The following is a 27,756-nucleotide window of genomic DNA, read 5'->3' as shown; positions in this document are numbered from 1 at the left end:
TTTATTTTATTGGAATGTATGCAGATCTTAAGATGACCATTAGATTTGGGATAAAATAATCTAGTTGGATGGCAACCACAGTTCTAGGAGATAAACAGAATAATACGGCAAAATTAAGCTTTACACTCTTATTTCATTTGCAGTTTTCACTACATATACAATCTTTGGCCTAAAACCATCCACTTATGTCTAGAGCCACAGAATAACATGAACATTAAGTGTTTTTTTGTTGTTGTTTAAATTTAAGCCAATATTACATTTTCACTGGCTGAGGCAGGGGCTCAAATGTAAGAAGGGATCAACTACAGCAGAAAAAGGTTTTAGCAGTTCCTACGGTTGCCTGATCAAAGGATAGAAAAATATAGCCCTTCATTATTGATCAGCTGAGTGATCAGCTGAGTTGTCGGAGTCTGTCATGCGATCACACAAATTCCTTCATAGCTTCTGGTTAGAAGAGGGTATAATGCTTTGTTAGTAGTCCCTAACAGTAGAGGGTTTGCATGCCACGACTTCATGTCTAGGTTTTACAGCATACATAGTCAGTAAAGATTGTAAAACTATAAAGAATTTGAGATATAAAAATATGTAAAAAGGACCATCTAGCGAACATCAGGTCCCCCTTTATGGATTTTTCTTTTAAATCCTCTATTGGCAGGAATTCCCACTTGCATATTACATTACATTTCCCTCTGTAGAACAAATACTTGATAACACTTCAATCTTAATTAACATTATTACAGTTCTCACCCCCAGTACTCTACTGATTGTGCACTGTTGCTAAAGATATACATTTTGTTATAGGTATATAATAGGCTCTACTTTTTAAAAAGCTGAAAAAGATCTTGATGCTGAGTAAATAGAATTCAACATCTAAACTAGCCCTAGGGCAGACAGGTGGTTGCAACTCCATATTTGCCTGCTACTTAATTGTCCTACATTTTCCCTAGCAAGTCCTACTGGGTAGAAACATGCAAACACTCTCACACAACACAGAGAGAAAAATAAAAGGACAGAAGAAGGAAGAGGAAATTTCAGATCATCTAACACATTCCTAGTTACCAGAAAAGGCCAGCTCTTCCATCCTATTCCAATGTCCTCTCCTCCCAGGAAGATATGCCCTTTTCAGTTCCCTCCACCCCAAAGTAGAAAAATCCATATTTCTTTAAAAGGACAAAAAATAAGCACTGTACTGTATTGTTATTATCATTTGTTTCCTTTTGGGGTACAAAGTCCCCATTTGTGTTGCTTTCAGATACATCCAGTCAAATTCTCCAGATCTTTTCTTCACCTCAGATGCCTCTGTGATTCACTTAGTCCAAATAATAAAGGTGTCTTGTTTGTTATACAGTTCTTTTGTTTCGCAAAGTCCTGCAGTACTGGGAATATCGTGTTCATTCAGCTGATCAGTCTTGGATGATCTTGAGCCTTTCAGTCAGGGATCTGTCTTATTAAAGACAGCCAGCATTGCTCCAGTCATTCATTTCTGTCTGCAAGGAAGGGTCATTCAGTTCAAACAGTGGATCCATGTTGACAGGACCTGAGAGGTAATCATTTCTCCCTTCATCCCATGGATGCTGAAGGAATGAAGTGGCAATGAAGGTTTCATCAAAGTCCAAGCTGTTCTGATTGGATTCTGTTAGGATGTAATCCTGTCCAGTGGGGCACCACTCCTGCGGACAATCAAGATGTCTTCCATGCACAGTCAAGTCTACATCTCTGGTTATGGGGCTAATAGGAGGAGTGATCTCCAGATCCTCAAAGGTGGAGAAGTCACCATTTATAGTAGTATCAAAGATGGCCTCCCAGTCGAAGTCACCTTTCAGAGACCCAAGCTCTGTCTGCTCTTCCTGAGTGAGCATTGGGGAGCTGGAGAGGCGGGCCGTCTTATACATCCGCTTGGGCAGCGGCTGCTTGCGCTTATGGCTCATCTTTCCATCTGCAGGGTTCCAGTTATGCTCAGCAGTAACTTCTTCAAACTCCTTGAGCAGCTGCTGGGACTCCATGTTGATTTTCAGAGTACTGTTGCTTTTCCAAGAGGTGGCTGTTACCTGGTGAGCAGAAGAACTGGAACAGGCATCCTGTGGAATTCTCCCAGTGAAGGCTGGATGGATCTGAACAGGAGGCATCCTCCTCTTCTTGAAAGCTCCATTCATCAGTCGGTCTGCATACTGGGGATCAATCTTCCAAAAGCCACCTTTTCCTGGTTCATCCTTCTCTCGTGGCACTTTGATGAAGCACTTATTCAAGGACAGGTTGTGCCTAATGGAGTTCTGAAATCAATTGTTTAAAAAACACACAAAATTTAGTATAACTTCAGAAATAAGAATAATTTGCAACATCACTATTTAACATGGATGCAGCTAAACTAGCTGTGTAGAATCAGAAAGAGCTTTTCAGAAAGGAGAAAGGATGAAACCATTTGTAAGAGTAATGCTAAAAGAGACTCAGGCCCTGTCTACATGGACCAAGAGGCCTGTCCCCCACATCTGTTCTGGTGGTGTCCTGGTCAGATAATGAATATCCCAAACCCGAGTTCTGGTGTGAGCACTCCAGACAATGTCTAGCACATTCTGTACCAGAGCTGGGGTATAACAGCTTTAAGATTTTTTTTTAAAAAAACTTACCTGTTACTCAGGATCTTCCAGGAAGAGCTGGAGCCCTCCATTTCTGTGCCATGCCAGCAGTCTTCATGGGCATCCCACTAAGCCACCCAACACATCCTCTGCTGCTGCGAGTCACTCATTCTGAGGTCAGAACAAGATGCCCAGCCATGTAATCATTGCTGGGGACCTTGTTGACCTCAGAAGTCAGCAACCTCCAGCAGTGGCAGATGTGTTGGGTCGCTCAGCAAGATACTTGTGTAGACAGCAGCTGCAGCACAGAAATGGAGACCAGGTAGCAGGGGGAGGATAGGGATACTCTGGGCTGCCCCCAGGTATCCTAGCCTATGCAGACAGGGCCTCAGTCTAAAATAGACTTACACAGCACTAAGCTCCATGGCCAGGAGTATGACTACAGATAAAGAGCTGGCCATGCACAAACATCTACCAAAATAAGGACCCCATCCTATCTCCCATCATGATTTTAAGATAAAACCAGAACACGTGTTTGATCGTATTATGAGTGCATTACATTCTCTGTGGATGTTCTACAAATATGCAATTCCCTGTACTAAAAGAAATATTATGGAAATTTAGTATAAGCCCTTTAATTTTGAGATAGTTTCTAGATATCAGTGGCAAGTGGAAGGATGTGGAGAGTGATAGTTATGATCCTGGTAGCTGTACTGCATATGACTACACAGACATTTTCAATTTATACTGCAACACAGACCTGCTGCATAAGGCCATATAATCAGAGCTTAGAAATGTTATTTTTGGACTAAAACTCACATATAGCATGGTCATAGGAGATTATGAAACAGTCAGGCACAACTAGATAACCACATCAAAAGGGAAACCTTTACCTTTTTAGTCCAAAAAATAAGTTTTCCAAGCTGTGATAATAATACCTCAAATGGGAAGGCAAAAACTCTCTCACACACACATACATTTGCTGTGTATATGTTTTCAAAGACTACACAGAATCTATTCTCATACCATTTATGTAGGCATGCAGTTCATCAAGTGTACTGCAACTGTTCTAGTTCTCTAATGACAACTTAGGTGGTTAGGGCTGAGAGAAACTGGGGTAAAACAGTGCCACTGAGCAGCAAAAGAGATATTAGTATACTTGGGGGAGCCCTGAGGGCTGCTGAAGTACATACAATATTTTGCAGAAGAAAACTGTGGGGTGGATTACTGTGATGACTACTGATTATTGGTAGCCAATGGACATTGATGACAGCTGGAAAACAAAAGCAGGTTGGAAGGACAGGGAGAAAAGGGCCTAGAAGAGGTCCAGTTGGCATCCTGAACTGTAGCCTTCCTTAGAAAATCAGATTGTACACTACAAAATTTTTTGCCATAGATCCCACTTTTTCAGTCACTAATTCAGATAGACTAATATGTTACAACTAATCCACGGGAATACAGTATGGATGGTGGAAGAGGGGATGGGATAAAGAGCATTCCAAAGAAGGTATATATGAATGGTTAATGGGAAAAAGTGAAGTTTGTACATAAGCCATATCTTCCACTAATAAACCCCAGTGTTTTCTATAAGTGAAGGGCAAAGGGGGAGTAATAGTTTTGTGGGGAAGCACATGCCCACATGTCCTGAAGTGTTATTGGATGTTGGTTAAAGGAAAAGGTAGATGTTTATATTGCAAATGCTTCAGTTCATGAAGAGTAACTGGAAGCTTAATGTAAGTCAAGCCAGCTACAAAAGTCCTCAACAGTTCCTGAGTGTCACATGTAATCATGATATAACATGACCAGTAAGCTAGACTTCTTTCAGCTTGAAAAACCTAGAGCCTTATCACATAGAAAAGAAACCCAAAATGGAGCAAGAGAATAGTCACTTTTTCCACGCCTTACCGCATGAAGTCGTAGCACTTCTGTCCTCTTCATCTTGGAGAGAAATGACCAGTGGAGTCCCACAGGGGTCTGTCCTGGGCCCAGGGCTGTTCAACATCTTCATCAAAGATTTGGATGAAAGAATTGGGGGCATGCTTATCAAATTTGCAGATGACACCAAATTAGGAGGAGTAGCTAATACCCCAGAGGACAGGATCAAAATTCAAAATGACCTGAATAGATCAGAAAGCTGGGCCAAAGCTAACAAAATGAATTTGAATTTCAAAACAGAGAAATGTAAGGTACTGCACTTAGGGTGGGAAAATAAAATGCATAGATATAGGATGGGGACGTCTAAGCCAGACGTCCCCATCCTATATCTATGTGACTACGTGTGAATGGGATCTAGAAGTCCAAGTAGACCACAAGTTGAAGATGAGTCAATAGTGTGATGCAGCAGCTAAAAAGGTCAAATGCATCAACAGAAATATTGTGAGAAGTAATAGTGCCACTCTATTCTGCTTTGGTCAGACCCCATCTGGAATACTGTATCCAATTCTGGGCACCACAATTCAAAAAGGATGTTGAGAAACTGGAGCGTGTCCAAAGAAGGCAGACTAAATGATGAAGGGGGAGATGGGTGTGTTTAGCCTGGAGAAGAGATAAGCAGTGATATGATAGCCCTGTTTAAATATTTGAAGGAGTGTCACATTGAGGAGAGAGCAAGCTTGTTTTCTGCTGCTCCAGAAACTAGGAAATGAAGCAATGGATGCAAGCTACAGCAAAAGAGATTCCACATAAACATTAGGAGGAACTTTCTGAAGGTGAGAGCTGTTCAACAGTGGAACACACTCCCTCTGAAGTTCGTGGAGTCTCCTTTGGAGGTCTTTAAGCAGAGGCTGGATGGTCAACTGTCAGGGGTGCTTTGATTGTGATTTCCTGCAAGGCAGGGGGTTGGATTGGATGGCCCTTGTGGTCTCTTCCAACTCTATGACTGTATGATTCTTTCAGTCATCAAAGCAAGTCTTTTGTCAAATGGATGATTCCAGCTGGCAAAAAAGACTTATTTGGATTACCATTTCCCACGGGTAGAGAACTAAAGTGCTACAATGTCATTTGTTAAGGGATGGACAAAACTTTTACTCTCTGGCTCCATTTCGCCTTTCTTTCCTAGTGCAATAAAGCTCTTACACATTAGATCTGAAATGCAACAGGTTGTCTTTCATAAACGTATAGTGTGGGTTGTGACTCAAATAAAAAAAAATCACCATAATCCACACATCCTGTTGAAGAAATGATATTCTTATTTTGCTGCCAGAAGCAAAGAATAATGTGGCCTCCAGCCACCAAAATGCACTGCAGTCAAAGCTTACTTCAACACTGGATAAAAATAGCACCCTTTTACCCAAAGGCGCTAGCTAATTTGGGGAGCATAGGAGAAGCCATTTAAGACACGAGACATGCTGCCTGAGGCAGTTTCCTCACTCGCCAGCCTGCAACTTCTTAGAAGACAGTGTAATAGAAAGTGGATCTACTATGTCAGCCATTTTGTTACTATAAAGGAATTTCCTACATTGCGGAATACCTTGTTTCAGACTTCAGGCTATCTGTGCTTTATCTGTACATAATTTGTGAAGGAATTGTTTCATAAATGTCCACCTTGCATAGTAGAAAAAAAATCTAACAGGAACTTTGACATGTAAGCAGCTGTCTTTACATCTTCAGTTGCTGTCCCTTGCTAAATTTCAGGCTATATTTGCATTGCAGAAATAATGCAGTTTGATGCCGCTTTAACTGACATGGTTGTATGCCATATCATCCTGAGATTTCTAATTTGTTGTGGCACCTGAGCTCTCTGACAAAGAAGGCTAAATTTGTTAGGACCATGATAAACAGGTCTGAAGAAATGACATGGATGTGGCCACTAGGTGAAGCCATTGTGGAAGTTATTTACAGCTCTAGTGGCAGTTATATGTGTCAGCATTTAAACAGTGCATCATTGGAATGTTGATGCAACTGTCAACTGTCATTCTCAACTGTCACTGAGGGAGAGTGAGACAATGGGTGCCTCAGAGTGGGTTGTTAATGGTGTGGATGGTGGATGGTGTCGTTGTATATAGTGTTGTACACAGTGGAATTTCTTCTATGAATAAAAGCCTCATCTGAGAGAAGATTACAGTGTCTCTGTGCTCACTGAGAAATCGACAGGTGTTTCTCCAGCTCACAAGCTACTTACTGACTACAGTCATGAAGGTGGAGAATCGGGCGCCATACATTGGTTGCCTCACGCGCTGCGTAACAACATCAAAAGCATTTTAACAAAATCTCTCCCAAAACTACAAATCCCAGAATTCCCTAACATCGAGTCATGGCACTTAGAGTTGTGTCAAGCTGCATTATTTCTGCAGTGCAGATCAACCTGGGCCTGCAATGGGTTCATCCACCATTCACTGTAAATTAGGCTCTCAGTAATGTATCTCACAGTCAGACATAGGCCATAGGCCTCCAGACAAAGCCTCCCGCTTCCCCCAGAGACTCAGGTTTAGTAAAGGTAGAATGAACGCCTCAAGAAGATCTTTGTATGTCTTCCGCTAAGCAATTCAAACTCCCAACATTCACATCTAGGTAATACCCCCCAGAGGCCGCTGTAACCTACCAAAAAGGGCTTTTATTTTAAATATTGAATTACATTCCACATATCCTCTAAGAGTAACAAGAGTACTTAGGTGCATGGAAGGAACGTTTAGATCTGACATTAAAATATTCAATTTCACAGTTATATCTTGCCTTTGTTCAGTAAAAGTTAAGCTTCACCTCATGTTCCCTATTTTCCATTTTCTCTCCAGTGGTCTCCAGAAACACACACGGTTTGCCTCACTTATTTTGAAGTACAAATAGTAGCGAACCTGGAAATGTGACTTTTTTTTAATCACAGCATCCAGAATGCCTGAACCAACATGGGATGAATCTGAGAGTTACATTCCAAAAAAAATATCATTGCCATCCTCTGAACTATTCACAGCAACTTCTTCAGCGTGGAATGGGAATGACAGTCTCTCCCAGATTCCCAAAATTACGAGAAAAAAATGACTGCCAGAGTAATTCAGTGACTAGAAAGATAAGAGCAAGTGTCTCATGGCTATCATAGTTTTTCAAATGCCATGGTAAGCAGAGGACAGACATTGTGTCTGCAGCTGGGGAACTGTCCCACCAACTACACCTATTATGGTACAATAGCAATGAACTGTGAAAAATATGACAGGGATGGGAAGAGAGTCTGCATGCTTGTTGGTGAATTATGTCATATCTGCACATAACATCTGAAGCACACAGATCTTTGTGTGACCATAGATCATCTCCACTTGAGCTGAGCTTTGTATGAAATCATCCTCTGAATTGTCATAAAAAAGAAAAAAAAATCACAATCGCTATGAGAATGGAGAGCACAAGAGGTCCAAAGAAGGGAGCATCTTCTGTCACTGTTGAACTTTTTTTTTAAAGGAATGACTGTGTGTTTGATGTGCACAATCAGAAAGGGTAAATAATACTCTATAAGGGAGTGTTATTTACCCTTCATGCACAATCCTTCACCATATCCAATCTTGTAACACCCTTCTAGCTTTACACTCTATAAGAAAAGCCAGAAGGGTTATGAGATTGGATATGGTGAAGGATTGTGTGTGAAGTTTTTTTTTTAAATGTTGCCTAGATATCTTTATGCTTATTCATCCATAATCCGTATTGCCAAAGAGCAAAAGCAAGTCTTGAATGCCTGGAGGGCTAACTAAATTTTTTTAAAAACCCATTCCTCCAGGCTGAAACTCCCTGGGCATCTTGGCTCCTTTCCAAAGCACATAGCTCCCACAGGAATCTCTCTCCATCTTCCCCCCTTGCTTATGGGTGGCATGACATTTTGACTCTGTGTCTGCACTTACAGGAACTGGGATTGGCAAGGCGGGTGAGAACATGGCCACGGCGGGAGAAAAAGAAAGGAAGAAAAGGAGAGAAATTCCTGCAAACGCTCTGGGCTCAGATGACTCAGAATTTACTGTTTAATGAAATTTTACAAGGGTCAGAGAATACTCCCCTTCCCTGCCTGAGAGTTAGTCTAAATCTACTGTCCTTGTCTACGGTTGATTATTATCCACCTAGTTAGCATATTTATCATTTTCCCCTGCAGTGATCAGTTGAACCACCTGCATCTTTGCAAGGAGAGACTGAACACTTAAAAAGAAAGGAACAAAAACAAGGGGAACTGTCTTCTAATGGTTAGGCTACTGGATAAACATACACAAAAGTGAACATACAAGCGTCTCTTTCTGTTCAGTCTCTCTGCATATGTCAGTTCAAGAGTCACTTCTTTGCTAATCCTAAGAAACATAAAAACTCCCAGTTCTGGAAGTTTCTCATGGAAAACCTAACAGATGCAGAAATCTGGTGATGGGCTCAGAAACTTGGAATCTGATAATTTCACTAATCACAGTTACCTTTTGTTTCTTTAAAATTCCTTGTACATACCCTGATCCCCATAGATGAAAACCAAATCTAGCGTATTGATTTTCAAGTCTGAAAGCCAGGGGCTTTTTCACGCTAGATAATTATAGTACTATGAGTCCATTTTGACAATCATCATAAGAGCCTATGAAATCCTGGGATTTGCAGCATGAAGGTGGGGTTAGAATTCACATTGAGGGAGCTCTTCTAGTACCTCTAACCAAAGTACAAATCCCAGGATTACATAAGATACAGCCATGGCAGTTAAAGAAGGTTTATAGTGCTATAATTGTGTAGTGTAATAGGGCCCCTTTCCAATATATCTATATAATATCTGCTCTGCATAATAAGATTAATAAGCAACATGTGACACATCAAGAATGTGCAAGACAAGGTTGTGAAGCTGAAGGTTTGTTCTTACTTACCTGCAGATAAGTCTCTTGACATCAACACACACATACAGCAAAATGCACAATTAATGTGGTATTTATAGGATAAATTATATAAGGATAAATATTAAGAATGTTTGGAGATATTAAGCAGAGTGATATATGTTCACCACAAGTAGTGAAACTTTGACTGACCAAGTAGTTTGGAGAACACCTTCCATAATTCCTTACCATTGGCCATACTGAGTGAGGCTGAAGGGAGTTGTATGTCAAAACATCTGGACATACAAGATGTTGAAGGGTTCCCCCATCCCTACTCTGGACCAGTTTTATGTTTATGAGTCTTCTGCCCCACTCCAACAGGAATGATTTCCATCTTTAACAAAAGCCCAGGACTTTGCTTCTCACAGAGAAAACTGGGTCACTCATAGTCACTCATGCAAGATGGGGAAAGGCTCCTAATCCATCATGGCTCCTTCATACCAGGCTCACTTGTCCTACATAGGTTAAATCTCTTTCCCTTTTGATATACATCTCTTGAAAACAGATCCAATTGACATTAAATCCAGTTGCTGCCACCAGCAAAATAGTCCATAGGCCCTCTTATACAGTATTGCACAGTTACAGCACATTCCACTATAAGTGCCATGGCAACATCCTATGGAATCCTGGTTTTGTAGTTGGGTCAGAGGCACCAGAGGAGCTCTCTGGCTGGGAATTTTAAATGTCCTTCCCTAAAATGAAATCATAGATTTATAACTGGGAAGACCCCTGGAATACCTTGATTACAACTTTTACTTCTACAGGTGATTCTTGTGTGGGTGCTTGATGTGTTTAACCAGAAGCACATAATAATGGCATAGGAGAATGGAGCATTCAAATGAGGGATCTTATTTTACACTAATACTTTGTCTTTATTTTAGTGTCTCTGTTATTTGTGCTTCCTAAAGTTAGGATCATCTTGTGAGGGGCAGGGCTGGTTAAGACAAAAATAAATGAATTCTGCTAATTAATAAATTGGAGTGTAGTGGGAAATGCCTGGGGAGGAAAGGAAGGTTTTCATCTAGCTCAGTCTTCCATAGCTCCCACTCTTCTCCCTCTTTCCTCCTTTTGTTAGAAAATTGCAGCACTATTAACACCATTTCAAAACCACGTCCTAATGTTATTAGCAAAGAGATGAAACAAATCACAGAAGATTAGAAGTATGTACAAAAACAGAATAAAATAAGTGGTTTTATGCTAAAGGCAAATATTGCTCTGGATACTGGAAGTGTTTAATTACTGAAAAATGGCCGTTAGGAGTATATGGCAGACTTTCAACTAAAAATACACATGACACCCCCCCCCCCAATAAATTGGGCTGCTTTCCACAAGCTACTGAAAAAACAGTTACCTAATCCAGCAGTTTCTTCAAATTAAAATTTTCAGTCAGTTGTGGAGGTCTCAACACATTCAGTTGAATATAGCAATTGGCCATCAGATCTGATGCACAATAAGGATAGGCAAACTCTGCTTCTCAATAATTGCCATCACCTCAACCATTGAGTATGCCAACTGGGATGAGGGGAGTTCAGTCCAATGACATTTGGAGGGCAACAGGTTTCCCAATTTCTAGGAAAAGAGCCCCTCCTTACTCATACACAGCAAGGCATGAGCCTGAATTGTGTTGGTTAGTCACCTCTAGAGGGGAGTGACTGATTCAATGGTTAAGACTAATAATAAGATTGAGGCCTCTGTTTCACTTTGCAGTTGTGTACCAAAGACTGAACTGAAGGCAACAGTGCACTTTGATGAGGGATGATAATTAGAAAAGAACCTTCCTTTCTGTGTAGGCAAAGGAAGAAAATGGTAGGAACGTCCTATTACATGTATCAAAATGTAAAACAAAACAAAACACAGAGCTGAATGTAGAAGGTTCTTTTCTAATGCCACTTTCTCCGCACAGAGCTCATCCAAGGTTATGGGAAGTAATAACAGTCAGCCACAGAAGGCATGAAATTGTAAACAACTAGACAGATGAACAACTGATTACAGGTATGGCCATAATGTTAAAAACTATCTATCTGTGGCAGCAAGTAGTTGATCCACACCTATAATCAATAAACATTTACCATTGGTATCACACTATAAGTCTACCCAGACCTAGGAGATTTTTTTTAAAAAAATTAACATTTCCAGAATTCTGGAAGCTGTAGTAAGAAAAAATAAGCCTTTCCTAAGCTATGGTCTCCACCCCTTTTCCAGAAACCAGGAAATATGTGGAATGGAGGTTCAGATATGATGACAGTGATTCACATGTTATATAGTTCTCTATATTATGACCTGAGTATCACGACATTGGAGAGTGGGTTTGTTGTAGTAGTTTGAGTATTAGACTAGGACTCTGGAGTGGCATGTTCTCAGCCTCAGAGGCTAGCAAAGACAAACCTCCTCTGAATAAATCTTGCCAAGAAAAAACTGTGATAAGTTAATCTTAAGGTTGGGTTGCCATAAATTGGAAACAACTTGAAGGCATACAACAATAAATCAGTACATTCAGGCCAGTTTCAGAGCTACTCTTGTAACTTGAACACAGGGGTCTATCATTGTCTTAAGGCCTGCTAGAAGCACTAGACACAAACGAGGCTGCCATCATCATAATCTCTGGTGTCATCACCATTATATCTAATCACACAGAATCGAACTGGCCCACTAAATATTGGAGACAGACAAGTCACTGGGGAAATCAGATACTGGTTTTTCTAGGTTGTACATGAACATTGTTGGCTTTTAAATTAAATGAATTTCTGGACAAGACTGTTCTTCAGCATCAGAAGAAAAGCCTAATATACTGGATTCAAAATGGGCGCTTGCAATCTCTTGGTTTTCAGGTCTCTGTATATTCATGGTAGACAAATCTTACCAGGACAAAGGAATGTAATGAGATAAGTAGTTGCTGCGACAGTAAGAGTGCCCTATCACTGGACCATTTCTGGTGACTGTGAAGCAGTAAACTGCAGCAAGGTGATGTGGAAGACCAAGCTGGCTTATTCCTCCAGGTGTGGTAAACAATGTTGTCCCATGACTATTGTTAAAGTAAGATTCAGTTGCTGATCTGGCCAGCTTTTGTACATGGGGTGGGAGGGAGAACACCATCTTTTTCTTTTTCTAGGCAGCAAAATGTCTTTGTCTAGTCCTTCGAACCATAGTCAAACAAACACTTTATAAAGGCCTGTCAAACAATCCTTTCCTGAATTTCTCTAAAACAGGTTTTCCTGATCAGACTTTTATTTGATTTTATTTGACAGACTTATAAACAACTGGCTCAATTAAAAAAATCCAATGAACCAATGAGATATTTCAACCTGGCAGGTATCACATATGTTGAATATGCAAGAAGATGATGCTTGATGGTAACAGAGGCCCCTCAACACCAAAACAAGTGCCAGGCTGCAAAGGAGACCATTAATATTGGTCTGGTTTTCCCCCATATTGTTTTATAAGTGGATGTCAGTGGGTTTCCCACTGCAGTCTGCTATACTTCTGAACTTCATGAAGATCTTATGGGTTCACTATTTCTCTCCAGATGGTCAAAGGAAAATTATCATTATATGTATCAAATAGCTCTGATACAAGTTGATCAGTCTCAAGCCCTCATTTCTAGCACTTGTTTCACATCTTTATGTTTTCTTCATTCCTGATATCCTTATGAAACATCAGGTGGCATGGTCAATGCTTATTATTATTATTATTATTATTATTATTATTAATTTTGCCGTACAACCAGTTTAGTGAGTACTTTTGATATCCCTTCCCTCATGGATCAAGGGAAAGAGTTTTTAGGGAAAAAAGGAATATGTGTTTATATTTCTGAATAGCCTCCACCTCTTTCTTCCCTTGCTAGTCCCATGCTAGTTTATTAAGTAGTTCATTCTTTTGAATACTCTCCTGTTCTGACATAAATTGACCTCAGCTGGCTTTCCCAGCTAAATGTCCTCCAGATATGCTAGAAAACACAGGTTAGCTAGCAAACATGCAAATTGTAGTACTGGCAGCTGGAGGCTTCCATGTCAGTGGAATACTGGAACCACTTGAGTTCTAATCCAAAGTTTAAAGAAGCCTTCCAAAGTTCTAGATCCTTTCCCCAAAAAGATTCAGCACTTTGGATAGCTCATTTAAAGTTCAGAGTGAAACCCAAAGTGGATTCACTGCCATCAATCAGCTGTACTCCATGGTCTGGTACATTCCTCAGATTCTGTCCAGAGGGGCGGCGGCCTTTTTTTCCTGTGGAGGGAATCCACAGCCGCCAAACCGTGCGGCTTCCCTCTACAGGAAAAAGAACTTGCAAAAAGTGGGGGGGGGGGGGGTGTTTCTGCCATGCCAGTTATGTCCAAGTGCGTCAATGGCACACTCATGACATAACTGGTGCAATGCAACGTGTGGATGCTTATGTATCCACTACATCATAATGGCGGCGCCTGTGTACATGGAATGCCGCCATTATGTCGCCTCCAGTATGTGCTAGGGTTAGGGACCGTGCGGTTGCTGCACGGTCCTGTAACCCTAGCTATAGTGCTGTCTGTACCGCACCAATGACATTGGAAGGAATGTCCATTATCTCTTCACTTATAAGCTTCTCTCTTCTCTCTTTGGTCTAGTCTGTTGTTGTTTCTATAGTCTTTGTAATTCATCCTTTACTCTAGAATCTAACATCTTGTTATTGCTGTGTGCCTTCAGGTAGTCCCCAGCTTATGGCAACCCTATCACATGGTTTTCTTGTGCTGAGAGTGTGTGACTCAGCCAAGATCACCCAGTGGGTTTCAATGGCCAAGCAAGGAATTGAACCATGAGTCTTCAGAGTCTCCAGAGTCATAGTCCAACACTGAAACCCCTACACTATGTTGGCTCTACCTGTGCCATTACAAATACTATAATTCTTTGAGGTACAGGAAAAGGTTCCCGCAAACATCCACAGCATTTGTCCTGCAGTACAGACATAATAGCTAATTGTTACCTTCAAATAGAGAACATGCCTTGTTTACATTGTTCTGCTTTCTCATTTAGATCAACGACATCTGTGTGCTACTAAGTGCTTACTCTAGGCAAAACACTGATATAGAAAACATACCAAGCAACAGTAATTGAACTCGGGGGAAAAGAAGCAGAGAAAGGAGCTGAAGTATGTTGAATACTAGGAACATGTAGCTGCTTTCTAATGTAATGTGTGTGGATGGATTTTGAGGAGTTCTGTTCCTCTTCTCTTGGTGGTCCAACAGCCTGGTTAGGAGCTTAGCAACATGGTCTTCTTTTGAGGTGGCAGAATCTAACACTATGAGATCTTAGGCCATATATGAAGAATGATGGTTGAGCTAGTAGGGTGCTAGTGTCTAAGTTAGGAATGTAGAAACATGGTTGCTGTTCTACGACAACTGTTTGACTAGATTTCTCCTTCGTTATGATCAGGTGTAGGCCTGCTTTGCACAGCAGTCTCCTCACAAGGCCCTATCAGGTTCAACTATCATAAATCATACATGCAACTAAGCCAATTTGAGAAGGTAGATAGTTTTGAACCACAATGGAGATTCAGCAGAACAATGAGGAAATAACTATCCCCACATGACTGGATGACCGCATTCCAAAGCGGAGGCCAAAATGCTGAGGGATATAGACTCTGCCAGCCACCTACCTGCCATGTGGGGTCAGCATGCCGGAAATAGCAGAAATTATCTGTAATCCACTTGTAGATGTCTGAGAGTGTGATCTTGGTTTTCTTGCTGGCTTCCATTGCCATGCAGATGAGTGTGGCGTACGAATAAGGAGGCTTCACATGGGGATTGGTCTTGTAATCTATGTCTTCCAATGGCTGGCCTTGCACATGTGCAGTCCTTGATGTAGAGGAGGAGATTGGCTTGCCAGGGGTATGGGGCATCCCCATGCAGGCTGGATCACCAGCCAGGGGGGAACACGGTGCAGCTGAACCAGGAATTTTGTGATAACCATGAGGATCTGTGCTGCAGGGGGAAGAGGAGGACTTCCCCATGTTGGCGTTGATTATGGAGAACTCTTGAAGCCACTGTAGGCTGGTCAAGCTGTCGTCCAGGTTCCCTGAATCCACCATGCTGTTTTCCTCACCTTTCTCTTCCTCTGACTGTGTGTTCAGCCAGCTGTCAGTCATGTCAGTGGAAGCCAAAATATGCAGGTCCAACATTCAGGAATTGTGGGAAAGCAGGAAGAGGGTAGAAGGGAAAGGTTTTATGGGGGACGGTTGACAATCCTGCAATAACAACATGAAGACGTTCAAAGTTCCCAACAATTGGGCAGTTCAAAAACACATAAGCCCATATATAAAATAAATCAATGTATGTGTTTGTGCATACAAACACACACAAAATATATATACACTTGGGGGGGGGGGGAGTTGAGTCGACCTTATCGAAAATGCTTGGGACCAGAAGTATTTGGGATTTGGGATTTTTTAAAAAAAGGATTATCTACATTTACATATATGTACATAATGAGATATCTTGGTGATGGTACCTATGTCTAAATACAAAATTCATTTATGTTTCGTATACACCATATTCATATAGCCTGAAAGTAATTTTTACAATATTTTTAATAATTTTGTGTATGAATCAAAGTTTGTGTACACTGAACCATCAGAAAGCTAAGGTGTCACTATCTCAGCCACCCATGATAAAGGTTTGGATTTTCAGTGTTTTGGATACCGACTCAACCTGTATCCTTTAGGCACCCCACAGAGTTGAGTTTACCTGGGTGCAGTAGGAGCCTGCTTTATGTAGACCACAATAGTCAAATAAGTGGAATTTACCCAAAATCCTTTTCTCTTTTCTGGCAAAATGGTTCTCACAACTGCCAAGAACCCAAGCAGCTTTGTTCCTATTGGAACACTATTCAAATCTAGATGGAAGCATGCAACTGAAATGAACATTGGAATACAGTGGCGGCGGGGGGGGGGGGGGGGGGATAACAGGAGTTTCTTCATTTCCATAACTGAATAACTTTATGACTTACAAAACTGACATCTTCTTAACATTTACCAGATAAAATTGACAGGGCACTGCATCTATTTTGTCTAGTTTGGTCATACAGGTCTGTTTTCTTTTCTTTTTTTTAAAAAAAACTGAAGATATATGGATGTGAACATTTAAAGTTGTGATTCTCAAGGATATGCACACTTATCTAGAGGTAGCCTCCACCAAACTCAATAAGAGATACCTCTGAGTAAAGATTATTAGTTTGTGCTATTAATTAGATGATTAGACTATAAAAAAGACTGCACAATTTAAATATACACTTCATTTTAGCCACTAGAATTCAAAGACAATGGTTACTTAACATTTTTTTCAGATTGCTTAGAGTTTCCCAGCCTGCCTATCTGGTATTTATATTCAGTAAAAATGAATGGCTATCTCCAGCAACACAGTCCAGTTTTAGGATGAAGCAGAAAAACCCTCTCATGAAATTTGCCAAGAAAACCCCGTGATTATTTCGCCTTAGGGTTGGCATGAGTTGGAGATGTCTTGAAGGCACAACAACAATGACTTTATTTAAGCAGGTTAATCCCAATGTTGAATGTGTTGTGGGATAGATAACTAGTTTACTGATTTCAATGGAACTTCATGTAAAAATGCATTTAGGAGCAAAAGCAGGTTTCATTTCACCAAACTAGCTTAAGCTTCAGCTAGGTAAGCTTGTATGTCAGGTTGTAAATGTATACAAAGAACACTTTAGACACTTTGTTGGTCTTGTCTGTAAAGTATGTGTAAGAAGACACTATTCAGGCTGAAGGATCAGTGAAAGATAGGGGCTAAGTGCTTATATTTAAGTAACCACAAGCTAGAAATGCAAGCTCCACACCATCCATCTTTACATGAAACTGAAGCAAAACGCTACGCATCTTACAGAGAAGGTTATAACTATGGAAAGTTTTCCCAAATCCCAAACTATTTAATGGGACAGTCCATATGAAGGTGGTTTGCTCTCACAGGAGAACAGGTGGGTTGGTGTGGCTGTGGGTGACCAGAGGTGGTCCTTTTCCAGGACATGCCCTACACTTCAGCCTTCCGTCTGGGAGGAATTTCAAAACGCTCTCCATGTTGAGCATGACTGAAAAGCACAGATTTATAGTTAAATGGCATGGGTGTTTTCATCTTTTATTTGGCCGTGTCCTCCAAGGCCGCCCCAGTTGCCTTGTTGTGCCGAGGGGCGGGATATAAATAAATTTTATTATTATTTATTATTTATTATCTGTCTTGAATGCCCTACATTTTGCAGTGCCTTGTCCGCTTGTGCGGTGAGGACACCTGGCCACCCTGTGTGGAGCTGAAGTAAAACACCAAAACACATTACACAGGAGGTGATAACCATGGAAAGTTTCCCCACCATCACCACCACTGCAAGTCAGTCCAAAAGTATTTAATGGGACAGTCCTCCATGAAGAAGGTGGTTTGCTTCTGGTGGGCTTGGTGCTCCAAGATCCCTCTGCGCTCTGATTTTTTCAGACCAGCACAGCTGGGTCTGGTGAATTCTTCCTAGAATAAAGTGCAGTAAAACCTGAAGGGACCCCTTCCCCTGGCCTGATCTCACCTAGAAACCATGCTGTGTGCCTCTTACCTGATGCTAAGGAGGAGTGCCCCTGGTGCCCAAGGTTTGCAGCCAGAAGAGGGGCTGCTCTGTGGGGTGGAGCTGGAGGAGAAGGAGGGAGAGGACCAGGAGAGGCAGGAGAGGGCCAATGCTTGCTGCTCGCCCCTTGGATGGAGTGCAGCCCCCAGCTGCCAGCGCCCTTGCCTTCCCCAGGCGCTGTGCTTTGGAAGCCCCACAAGGACTCCCCATAAGTAGCTGCTCCTAAAGGCTTCTCAGGCTGCCATGGCGACGCTCCGCCTCCATAAACAGCTTCCGACCTTCCCATTGGCCCTCTCGTCTCCATGGTGAAAGCAATCCCTTGACAGTTTTCTCTCCCCCCCTTCCTCCACTCCCCCCCTCTCTTTTTTTGCACAAACTTACTTTTTGTGTCCCGTGACTAGGAGGGCATCCAGAATTTCCCCCAAACAGGGGTGCCTTTATGGGGCCAACCCCAGGGGCACCAAACATGCTTTGCACACAAGGCACAAAGAAAGGACTTTTTGCACCCAGTGCACCAAATGCTCTGTGCACTAAAAAAAAGAGGTACAGGAGGGCAATTGGGTCAGACCCATAAAGGTATCCCAGTTTGGTGGATTATGGGTGTTATTGTACTTGTTATTAGTCTGTAGAATCAGTCTGTAGAGAAATCTTGTGTAGCACCTTTGAGACTCACTGAAAGGAAGACGTTGGCAGCAGGTGCTTCCATAGACTTTAGGCTACTATCTCAAAAAAGCATCTGAGGAAGTAGACTGTAGTCTAGGAAAGCTCCTGCTGCCATCTTTATGTGAGTCTCAAAGGTGCAACAAGATTTCTCTACATATTGTATTTTGTTGTTGTTGTTGTTGTTGTTGTTGTGTGCCTTCAACTCATTTCTGGCTTATGGCAACCCTACATAACTTGCTTTATTATGTATAGTTTATAGTTTTTGACTTTTAAACCCATTGACAGGTCATATGCTGTTTTGATGATGCCTGTAAAGTGCCATGCAAATTATGGCACTATATAAACAAACAAACAATAAAGTGAACCTATCACAAGGTTTTCTTGCATGTTTCTTCGGGGGGGGGGGGGGGTTGGGTGTTGCTATTGCCATCGTCTGAGGCTGAGAGAGTGTGACTCACCCAAGGTCACCCAGTGGATTTCCATGGCCAAGCAAGGATTGTCCTTTGTCCTTTGCTAAAGCCAAAATCTATTCATTATTGAGTAAGATGAATGGAAGATCAGGTTTTTTAATGTAAAATTCTTGTTGGAATGACTGAATGACACTCTTGAAGTAGCTAAATTTCTATCTGAGGCAACTAGGAGGAGGAGGAGGAGGATGATATAGATGATGATGTACTTATGTCCCACCATAAACGTGTCTGGATAAAGGGACATTGATTTAGTAACCCTTTGAACTCTTGTCTTATTGTCGTAGCTCTTGACTGTGTAAATTTTAGGTCTGTGGACTGTAATCAATTATGACTGATTGACTTTGCTTCATGGTCAACACAGAGCTACTCCTGGATCTGTCTCTTCTATCAATCTCTCTCCCCTTTTTCTTTCAGCTCCTCATTTTGCTACCAGTTATTTTCTATCTACATCCATCTGAGGAAGTATGCTCAAGTCTACCAAAGCTCAGGTTACCCACTTCTCTCTTTCAGTTAGTCTCAAAGGTGCTGCGAGATCCCTTTGCTTCCTGATTTTTACAAACGAACACAGCTAGGCCTTTGGGTTGTTTTCTAGTTCCTGATGAGAGGAGAGGGAGAGAAGTTCGGCAAAAACATTTGGCGCTTTGGTTCTCCAAATACCCAGATTTGTATGTGTGCACATACTCTCCCCATCCCCAAAAATCCTCCTCCTCCTCCTCCTCCTCATTTGAGTAAGCCTGGTTGGTATGTGATAGTAGCTATGTTGGAGGGGGGCGGCCGAGGGGCACTGGGGAACAAGGCCTGTGTGAGTTTCATTAAGACAAATTAAAGGCCACTTGAACCAGCTCCCAGATGCCCATTATTCTCAGAGATGCTAAAGGGAGGGTGGTGGCAAGGAGGGGAGAGACCCTCTGTGCCAAGAAGGAGCACAGCCCAGAAACCAGAAAGATCCATGAGAAGAAAAGGAACCATTTCCACTACCTCCTCCTCCCTGGGCAAAACATCTTTGCCCTCCTCACCCACCCCTTCCCGCTCTCTCTTTGCTTTGCCCAGTTTCATTAGCAGTTCTTGTTTCAGTCCCCCTCCTTCTTCTCCTGCTTTTACTCCCCCCCCCCCTTTCCCAGATTTTAATTAATTAAACAAAACATCCAGCGAGCAAAATGACCTCAGCTTTGAAGTGGGACTTTGAGAGAAAATACTGAAGAGAGACATCCCAGGAGGAGGAGGAGGGCATTCATGGGCAAAGGTCTTGCCTCCCCTTGAACCTTTGCCATGGCTGATCTAATGGCTCAGAATGTGGGGGCCAGATTGTCCCCAGGTGCAGGTGTAGGGCTGGGAGGTAGACTTTGAGGCCAAGGAAGGGGCAAAGAGGACCCTACTGCCCCCCTCCTGACCTGCCACTTTCACCCGACCTTTGTGTAACCCGGTGGAACTAGATCAAGGGCTGGCAAAGAAAGGTAGGCATGGGAGCAGACCCTCGGCCAGATTGCTTGGACCCTCCAGTTTTTAATCAAGAGGCTGGGGTCACAGGCCTACATAATAGGCTCCCCCACTCTCCCCTCCCTTCACTCTCTGTGAAAAAGGGTTGGTTGAAAATGATATTAGGTAGTTGTTAAGTTTTTACCCTGCCCTTTCTCCAAAGGGGTCAGGGCCGCTCATATGACTCCCTGCCCTTTTACTCAAAAGCCAGAGTGGCACAGTGGTTTGGGTGTTGGATTAGGCCCTTGCGAGGCCAGGATTCAAATCCCTGCTCAGTCATGGAAACCCATTGGGTGGCCTGGGTCCAGTCACACTCTCTCACCCTTGGAGGAAGACAAAGGCAAAGTGCCTATGAACAAATCTTGCCAAGAAAACCCCATGGTAGGCTGACCCGAGGGTCAGCATAACTCAGAAATTACTTGAAGGTGCACAACAACAAACTAACCTTGCAAAGTAGGTGAGGCCGAGAGGCAGTGCAACCAGGCTAAGGGAGACTTAAGGCTGAACAGAAGCTCCTGTTGCCTTCTCCCTTGTTTCCTCTTGGAAAGTTTTCTCCTCATACTCCTGAGGTTTCCTTCCTTGTGTTTTTCTCTTTCACACAGACACAGACATACACATACCCACATACTTCTTTGATGCCAAAGCCACAAGGAAACACTGCCCCTCAAGTGGGAAAGTGAGCTTACCTCTCGCAGGTTCACTGATGCTCTGAGGTGTATTTTGTTACGGAGATCTTCCGCACTGCTTTGGTGTGGTGACATCACAACCCTTGTTTGGTAAAGGGTGTCCAAATGTCCCTGTTAATCAGTCACCTTTCCTACGGCCGTTGAAAATTGTCTGCACTGGGAGAGGAGTAAACAAGGAATACAGAGACACAGTCCCCCAGGGTGAAAGAAGCACTCCATGTCACTCACAAACCATAAGGGTGTGAGTTCAATACTAGCAAAAGGACTCAAGCTCGACTCAGGCTTGCATCCTTCCGGGGTCGCTAAAATGAGTACCCAGATTGTTGGGGGCAATTAGCTTACACTTTGTAAACTGCTTAGGGAGTGCTTAAGTGCACTGATAAGTGGTATAGAAATGTACTTGCTATTGCTATGTGTGGAAAAGCCCACTAAGAGCCTGGTCTTCTTTTCAGTTGCCAAGACCAAGATTTCCTTGCGACGGCTTGGGATTGGTGTGGTACGGTGGTTAGAGTGTCTGTGTCAGAGCATGGGTGCATTTACACTATAGAAATAAATGCTGCTTGGCACCACTTTAAGTACTGTAGCTCCATCCTATGGAATCCTGGGATTTGTAGTTTTACAAAATGTTTAGCCTTCTCTGCTAAAGAGTGCTGGTGCCTCACAGAACTACAAATACCAGGATTTCTGTAAGATGGAGCCATGGCAGTTAAATTACTTCTATGGATGCATTCTATGATTGGGGAGAAGCAAGGGCAAATCCCCAGCCAGTCATGAAGCTCACTGCCAGTTACTGTGGTGAGAACAGCATTGTATGATCCTTATGACACTGTCAGGGTTCTTGTGAGGATATAATGGGGGTAGAGATGAGGAGAGAACTATATATACTGCCTTATGGATAGAAGTGCAATAAATATGGATTAATTTATTTCCAGTAAATAACGTATTAAATGCTGTGCCAAGCTTCCTCCCTGGCACTATTTTTCAGTGTACACAGAGCCCACTTCCTGCACACAAATAGCTTTTCTCTAGTGGGGTTTAACATCTACATACCACCTAATTTTACAAAAACACCAGAGATACCTTGGTTTACCCACATTGGAGTTTGGCCCAGAAGGAATGGTAGACATTGCAATGGAACCAGTGGGTCACTTGCAAACAATGGTGCAAGTGAAAGGGCGCTCTCTGCAGTTCACTTTCTTCTGGTCTGCCAGTCACAGAATGGAAATCATGCTGGCACTGTTCCTTCTCTAGTAATTTCCAAGCTCATTGTCTCAACCCCAACAAATTAGCCACCGCCCCTAGCTCCACAGTTACAAATTTCTCTGCTCCCTAATGAATGTTCAAGTGGTTTAGTCCTAATGCTGCAAAACTGAAACACTCATTTTCCCTCCTTAACAAATAGATACCGGGCACACAGCCCTGTTTGTTATGTGTTAGAGGGATCTTGTAGCACCTTTGAGACTAACAGAAAAGAAGTTGGCAGCATGAGATTTCATAGACTTCAGTCTACTTCCTCAGATGTTTTTTAAAAAGGTGCTACAAGATCTCTATACGAGTAGATACTGATTCTACAGATTAACACGGATGTATCTTTGAATTATGTTATGTGTTAGGGTTACATACTGAGTATTCTTTAATTCAAAGTAATGAATGAAATAAGTGTACATGTAACAAAGGGAAGAGAATAGATGAAGAACTGTTGAAGGAACTTGAAGGGCTGGGAAAATAATTTAATTCCAATGTTCATGGTAAAATTAACTGAATAATCTCTATTTCCTACCAGAAGAATAAAGAAATGATGGTCATGTGGCTTTTTTGTTGAAATTATAAACTACCTTGTTTCATTACTGACAATGCTCATTTATAAATTAAAGGGTATGAAAAAATGACAGGGGGTGATCTGCTTAAGCCCGTGACGTGTGGCCTAGTCGATAGTACATGATCTTCACTCTAGTCAATAGTACATGATTCTGGGAGCTACATAGGGCTCTCATTTAGGTCCCAAAGACCTGCCCTAGGTACACCACTGCCCAGAATTCTCTCCCCACAAGCAATGAAAAATGGATGTTGGAAACATCAGCCTGGCAGAAGTTGATAAATTGTCACCTCTGTCATACCTCATTGTTGGCCAGGTTGACTAAGGCTGAAAAAGATCTGGAAGGCTTAAAACTCCCTAGTCCTGCTAAGAAAGAAAAACCCAGCCTTCATCAATCTGGTGTTCTCCAACTGTGTTGAATTACAACCCTGCCATTCCTAGCCAACATGGCCACTGGCTGAGAATGGTAGTCCAACACATCTGGATGGCATCAGGCTGCCATAAAAGCCAATACAGTGGCATGATTATAATGTTATACTGGTATATGGAATATCCTGTCTCAACTCCCCACTAAATCATTACATTCATTGACCATGGACCAGTCTCTATATTTATCATTATCTTTATCTCTGTCTCTCTCATACACAACATGACCTATCTTACAGGTTTGATGTGGGAGAAGGGGAACCATATGAGTGCTGCGCTGAGCTAATTGGAAGAAAGTCAGGAGGATCTCTCACACTATCCATCCATCTATCTGTCTATCTAACAAAGTGCTCAGACTGATGAGCTAGTGGACTACCTTCACCTGAACCCTTAGGAGTAACCATTGTGATGGCGAAAGGCTTCCTTAGGAAAGAAAGTGGTGAGAAGCATCATCCACTCATCCTAATACATCCTGAAAGTTTAGGAACCAGTTAAATTAAGTGATATAATTAATTAATTGCTTAAATTAAGCAAACCAGTGCACGACTTCATTTCCAAGCATTTCCTACTTGTGACTGGGGATACATTGTAATTTGTGATTGTGGGGCTCCCTCCTGCTAATTGTAATAGTGAATTTAATTCATTGTTACTTGCAATCAGTGAAATAAATGCAGCAGAAAACAGTAAGGTTGGGAAAGTAGTGCTAAAGATCAAGGTGTTAAAAAACCGTTTGCTCATTTGGGCATAGTTAACTGCCAACCTTAGGTTCACATCTACGGATTCTGATATTCTGAGCATCACAGAGTTGTCCCAGTAGTGTGGATTTGTTCCTAGCCTGTTCCTTCTCCTTGCAGTAATTGGGTCTCCAAAACCCACCAGTACCAGCCTACACTCACCTTATCTTTCCTCAAGGATGTGAAGAATTCCCACTCTTTATTTCATTTGCTTCTCTGAATCCTACCTGAATTTTCATTGCACTCTTGGTTCATATCTGGTTGCAGTAATTCCCCTCCTCCATGGAAATCCAAATGCATTTCTTGTAGTGTAAACATGCTTATCTCTTTTCCTGATGTACTTGGTATACATTTTCTCCATGGATTAAAAATGCTTCTATCAATTTTCTGACAGTATACATTTTTAGCCATTTACATTTTTAAAACACGTGCATGGTTTTATGAGTATTTCATTTGTCTGGAAGGCACTTGCAAATGTGCATATTGCCAATGTGAAATATGCTTTGTTTCCTAGTTACTTTCAGGAGGTGTGAACTGGATGATTTCATCAAGAATCCTTGCCATCCCTCATCTTTCATTGCAGCATGTCTGCTTCCACTGACAAGGGTTCTAAAGGACACAGCAGCCCACAACAGTTTTGGCAATCTGTTACACTGTCCCTGATTTGAAAGAGAAAATGAAGAGGATTGCCTACCCTCTACCAAAATGCAGACTGTAACCTGCAATTGCGTTTGGATTACTGAATATAGAATCAAATGAAATATATATGTGCAAGAGGCATACAGAGAGCAAGAATATATTCTTTTGTTAAGCTATCTTGATTTTGCAAACAGATTAATTTCCTGAACCAAATTTTTTAGTATACCCATTAATGAGTGTTGTTTGCTAAAGGAAAAACATTATATTTAAAAGTTGATGTTATTTAATTTTATTTTTCAGTTTTATTGTCTAAAAAGAATTAAACATAATCAAAGTTCACATGTCCTTTGAAAAACATCTCTGACCCTGCTTTTCCACTTCCCTCTCATACTGTTTTCCACTAAGCTTTTCTCCATGTGATAAATGTGTGTATTGGAGTAAAATTAATTATGGCTGCATCTATACTGCAGAATTAATGTAGTATGACACCACTTTGGCTGCCATAGCTCAATGCTATGGAATTATGTGATTTGTAGTTTTGTGAGCTATTTAGCCTACTCTGTCACAGAGCTCTGATGCCACAGCAAACTACAAATCCAGGATTCCATAGGATAGAGCCAAGACAATTAAAGCAGTGTACTGTAGTTGGAGTTCACAACTGTGAACACCAAGCTGTGCTCCCTAAGTTTTCAAAATGTAAAGTGTCTGTTAAACACAGTTTCAGGGATGGGGACACAGTGGAAACAGGGAGAAAGATCTTGATGCCTCTCAAGCCTGAACTGAATGCCTAAAGTTGGGCCAGCAACAAGACGTTACTGATTTTGGAAGCAATGGAAGATGATGGTGTTTTGTAAGATCATTCACCTGTAGCAAGGGAAAACCCAAAGGCCAGTAATTAATTGTTTATGATTTGAAAAAGTCTGAAATAAGATACTAATATTTTGCTGATATGAAAGGAGGGAGAAAGAGACAGACTCATTCTCTGGGGTAAGGCTCTTGCATGCCATCTCCTGATAGTAAAGCCACACTACAACTCATAGATAATTCACACAGGCCCTTGGCTTGTGGCCACAGAAGAATCTAAGGTCCAAAACACACTGAAGAAATAATCTAGTTTGAGACTGCTTTAATTGCCCAGGCTCAGTGCTAGGGGATCCTAGGAACTGACACTTGGCCTTCTCTTGTCAGAGAGCTCTAGTGCACAATAAACTACAATACCCAGGATTCTCTAGCACTGAGCCAGGGCAGTTACAGCAGTCTCAAACTTAATTATTTCTTCAGTGTGTTCTGGACCTTAGGATAAAAACTGAATTTTCTCATGTTTGCTACTGAGGCCCTGACTGCACAGGTCTCCCCATTACTTGTCCCTCCCTCCGTTCCTGCACTGTAGCAGCTGCCTGGTGCATCTACTGCCGCTGCGGCTTACTCGCTTCTGAGGTCAGAACAAGGTGCCCAGTGATGATCATATAGCTAAGTACCTTGTTCTGAGGTCAGAGTGAGCAACCCATAGTGGCAGCAGATGTGCTGGACACCTCAGCAATGTGCATGTGCAGACAGCTACCACGGCACAGGTACAGAGAGCTCTGGATCTTCCCAGATCATCTGGGGCAACAGTTTTTAAAAACTACTTTAAAGCTGTTACACTAGTTTCTTGTGTGGAACATGCCAGATGTCATCTGGACTGCTCACACCAGAACTGTTGTTTGAGACACATGTCATTTAATCAGGGTGATGCCAGAACAAGGGAGAAATAGGCCTTTTGGCTCTTGCAGGTAAAGCCTGAGTTCCAAAGGACACATGTATCAGTATTAAGTTTAAACTATTTTTAATAGCTTCTCATTTATTGTGCATTAACTGCCCTTCTGCAGACTGGTATTACATACACCACATCTACCATTTCCATGCTGAGAACTATACTTTGTGGAGCCACAGCTATCACTGAAATTATGCCTGACATTGACATGGCTGTGGGATCCATAGTTGCCCCGCTGTGCAACCTGCTATGATATTCTGAGTCAGTATGCCTGAGCATGGCTATTGTTCACCTGCTTCCACTTTTTGTTGGTGGTGCTACACGTGCAATTGTGCATTAATCTATCACAGCCATGCTGCTTCACAGTACCTGCTCACTGGAAGTATGCAGCTGTGTTTTCTGGATTCCATTTTGTTTTGAATTCTCAACGTTGGTGGGAAAGTACATTTGGTACCCACTACCCCATCAGTGTTTCAACTGCCTGCTCTTACGTGTTCACTTAGGACTGCAATATTTTGAGAAGGCCCCACCTCACCTGATCGGACATCTCTGACTGCTCCCTAACATAAAAATGGCACCCTTCTGGCCCTTGTATGTTGCTGGGTTGCAACTCCCATCAGTCCTAGCCAGCACAGCCAAAGGTGAGGGATCATGGAAACTGCAGTCCAATAGTGGACTGCAAGTTTCCCACCTCACCCAAAGATGCTAGGTACTCTGGATTAAATACAAAGCCACCATTCCTAAATTCATGAAAACATTTAGTAATTTATAATCATTATTTAAAACAAGTCTATGCTTTCTTAATGACTATGCTGGCTAGGGGATTCCAGGTTTGGTAAAAACAAAAACAGAATGTTCCTTCAAGTTGACTCTGATTGCATCTATATTGCAGAGTTAATGCAGTTTGATACTGCTTTAATTGCCATGGCTCAATGCTATGGAATTCTGGGATTTGCAGTTTTGTGAGATATTTAGCCTTCTCTGTCAGAGCGCTCTGGTGTCACAATAAACTACAAATCCCAGGATTCCAAAGGATGGAGCCATGACAGTTAATGCAGTGTCAAACGACATTAATTCTACAGTGTGGCAGAAGCCTCTGCCTTAAGGTGATCAGTATAGCAATGAGAG

The 27,756-nt window shown here is 42.0% G+C and overlaps 1 protein-coding gene and 1 long non-coding RNA gene across 2 annotated transcripts; one reads left to right on the top strand and one right to left on the bottom strand.

Annotated features, from left to right (window-relative positions):
- FOXJ1 (forkhead box J1) lies at positions 1-18,130 on the bottom strand. The gene is made up of 3 exons (XM_089535445.1): positions 17,957-18,130; positions 15,006-15,593; positions 1-2,270 (listed from the first exon to the last, which is right to left on the bottom strand). Exons 2-3 carry the CDS (start codon positions 15,525-15,527, stop codon positions 1,449-1,451), a joined length of 1,344 nt encoding a protein of 447 aa, XP_089391571.1. The 5' UTR covers positions 15,528-15,593; positions 17,957-18,130; the 3' UTR covers positions 1-1,448.
- Positions 11,102-25,091, top strand: LOC149322149 (uncharacterized). The gene is made up of 5 exons (XR_016282142.1): positions 11,102-11,188; positions 11,286-11,374; positions 12,211-12,378; positions 14,384-14,498; positions 24,751-25,091. It is a non-coding gene; the product is annotated as an uncharacterized LOC149322149 (long non-coding RNA).
- The last annotated feature ends 2,665 nt before the right edge of the window (positions 25,092-27,756 follow it).

The sequence above is a fragment of the Sceloporus occidentalis genome, unplaced genomic scaffold (assembly GCF_023333645.1).
Source record: "Sceloporus occidentalis isolate IW3139 unplaced genomic scaffold, rSceOcc1.0.p SCAF_1, whole genome shotgun sequence".
Classification (NCBI taxonomy): domain Eukaryota; kingdom Metazoa; phylum Chordata; class Lepidosauria; order Squamata; family Phrynosomatidae; genus Sceloporus; species Sceloporus occidentalis.
Note: the sequence above shows the minus strand (reverse complement) of the source record. Positions and strands in the feature narration are given on the sequence as shown.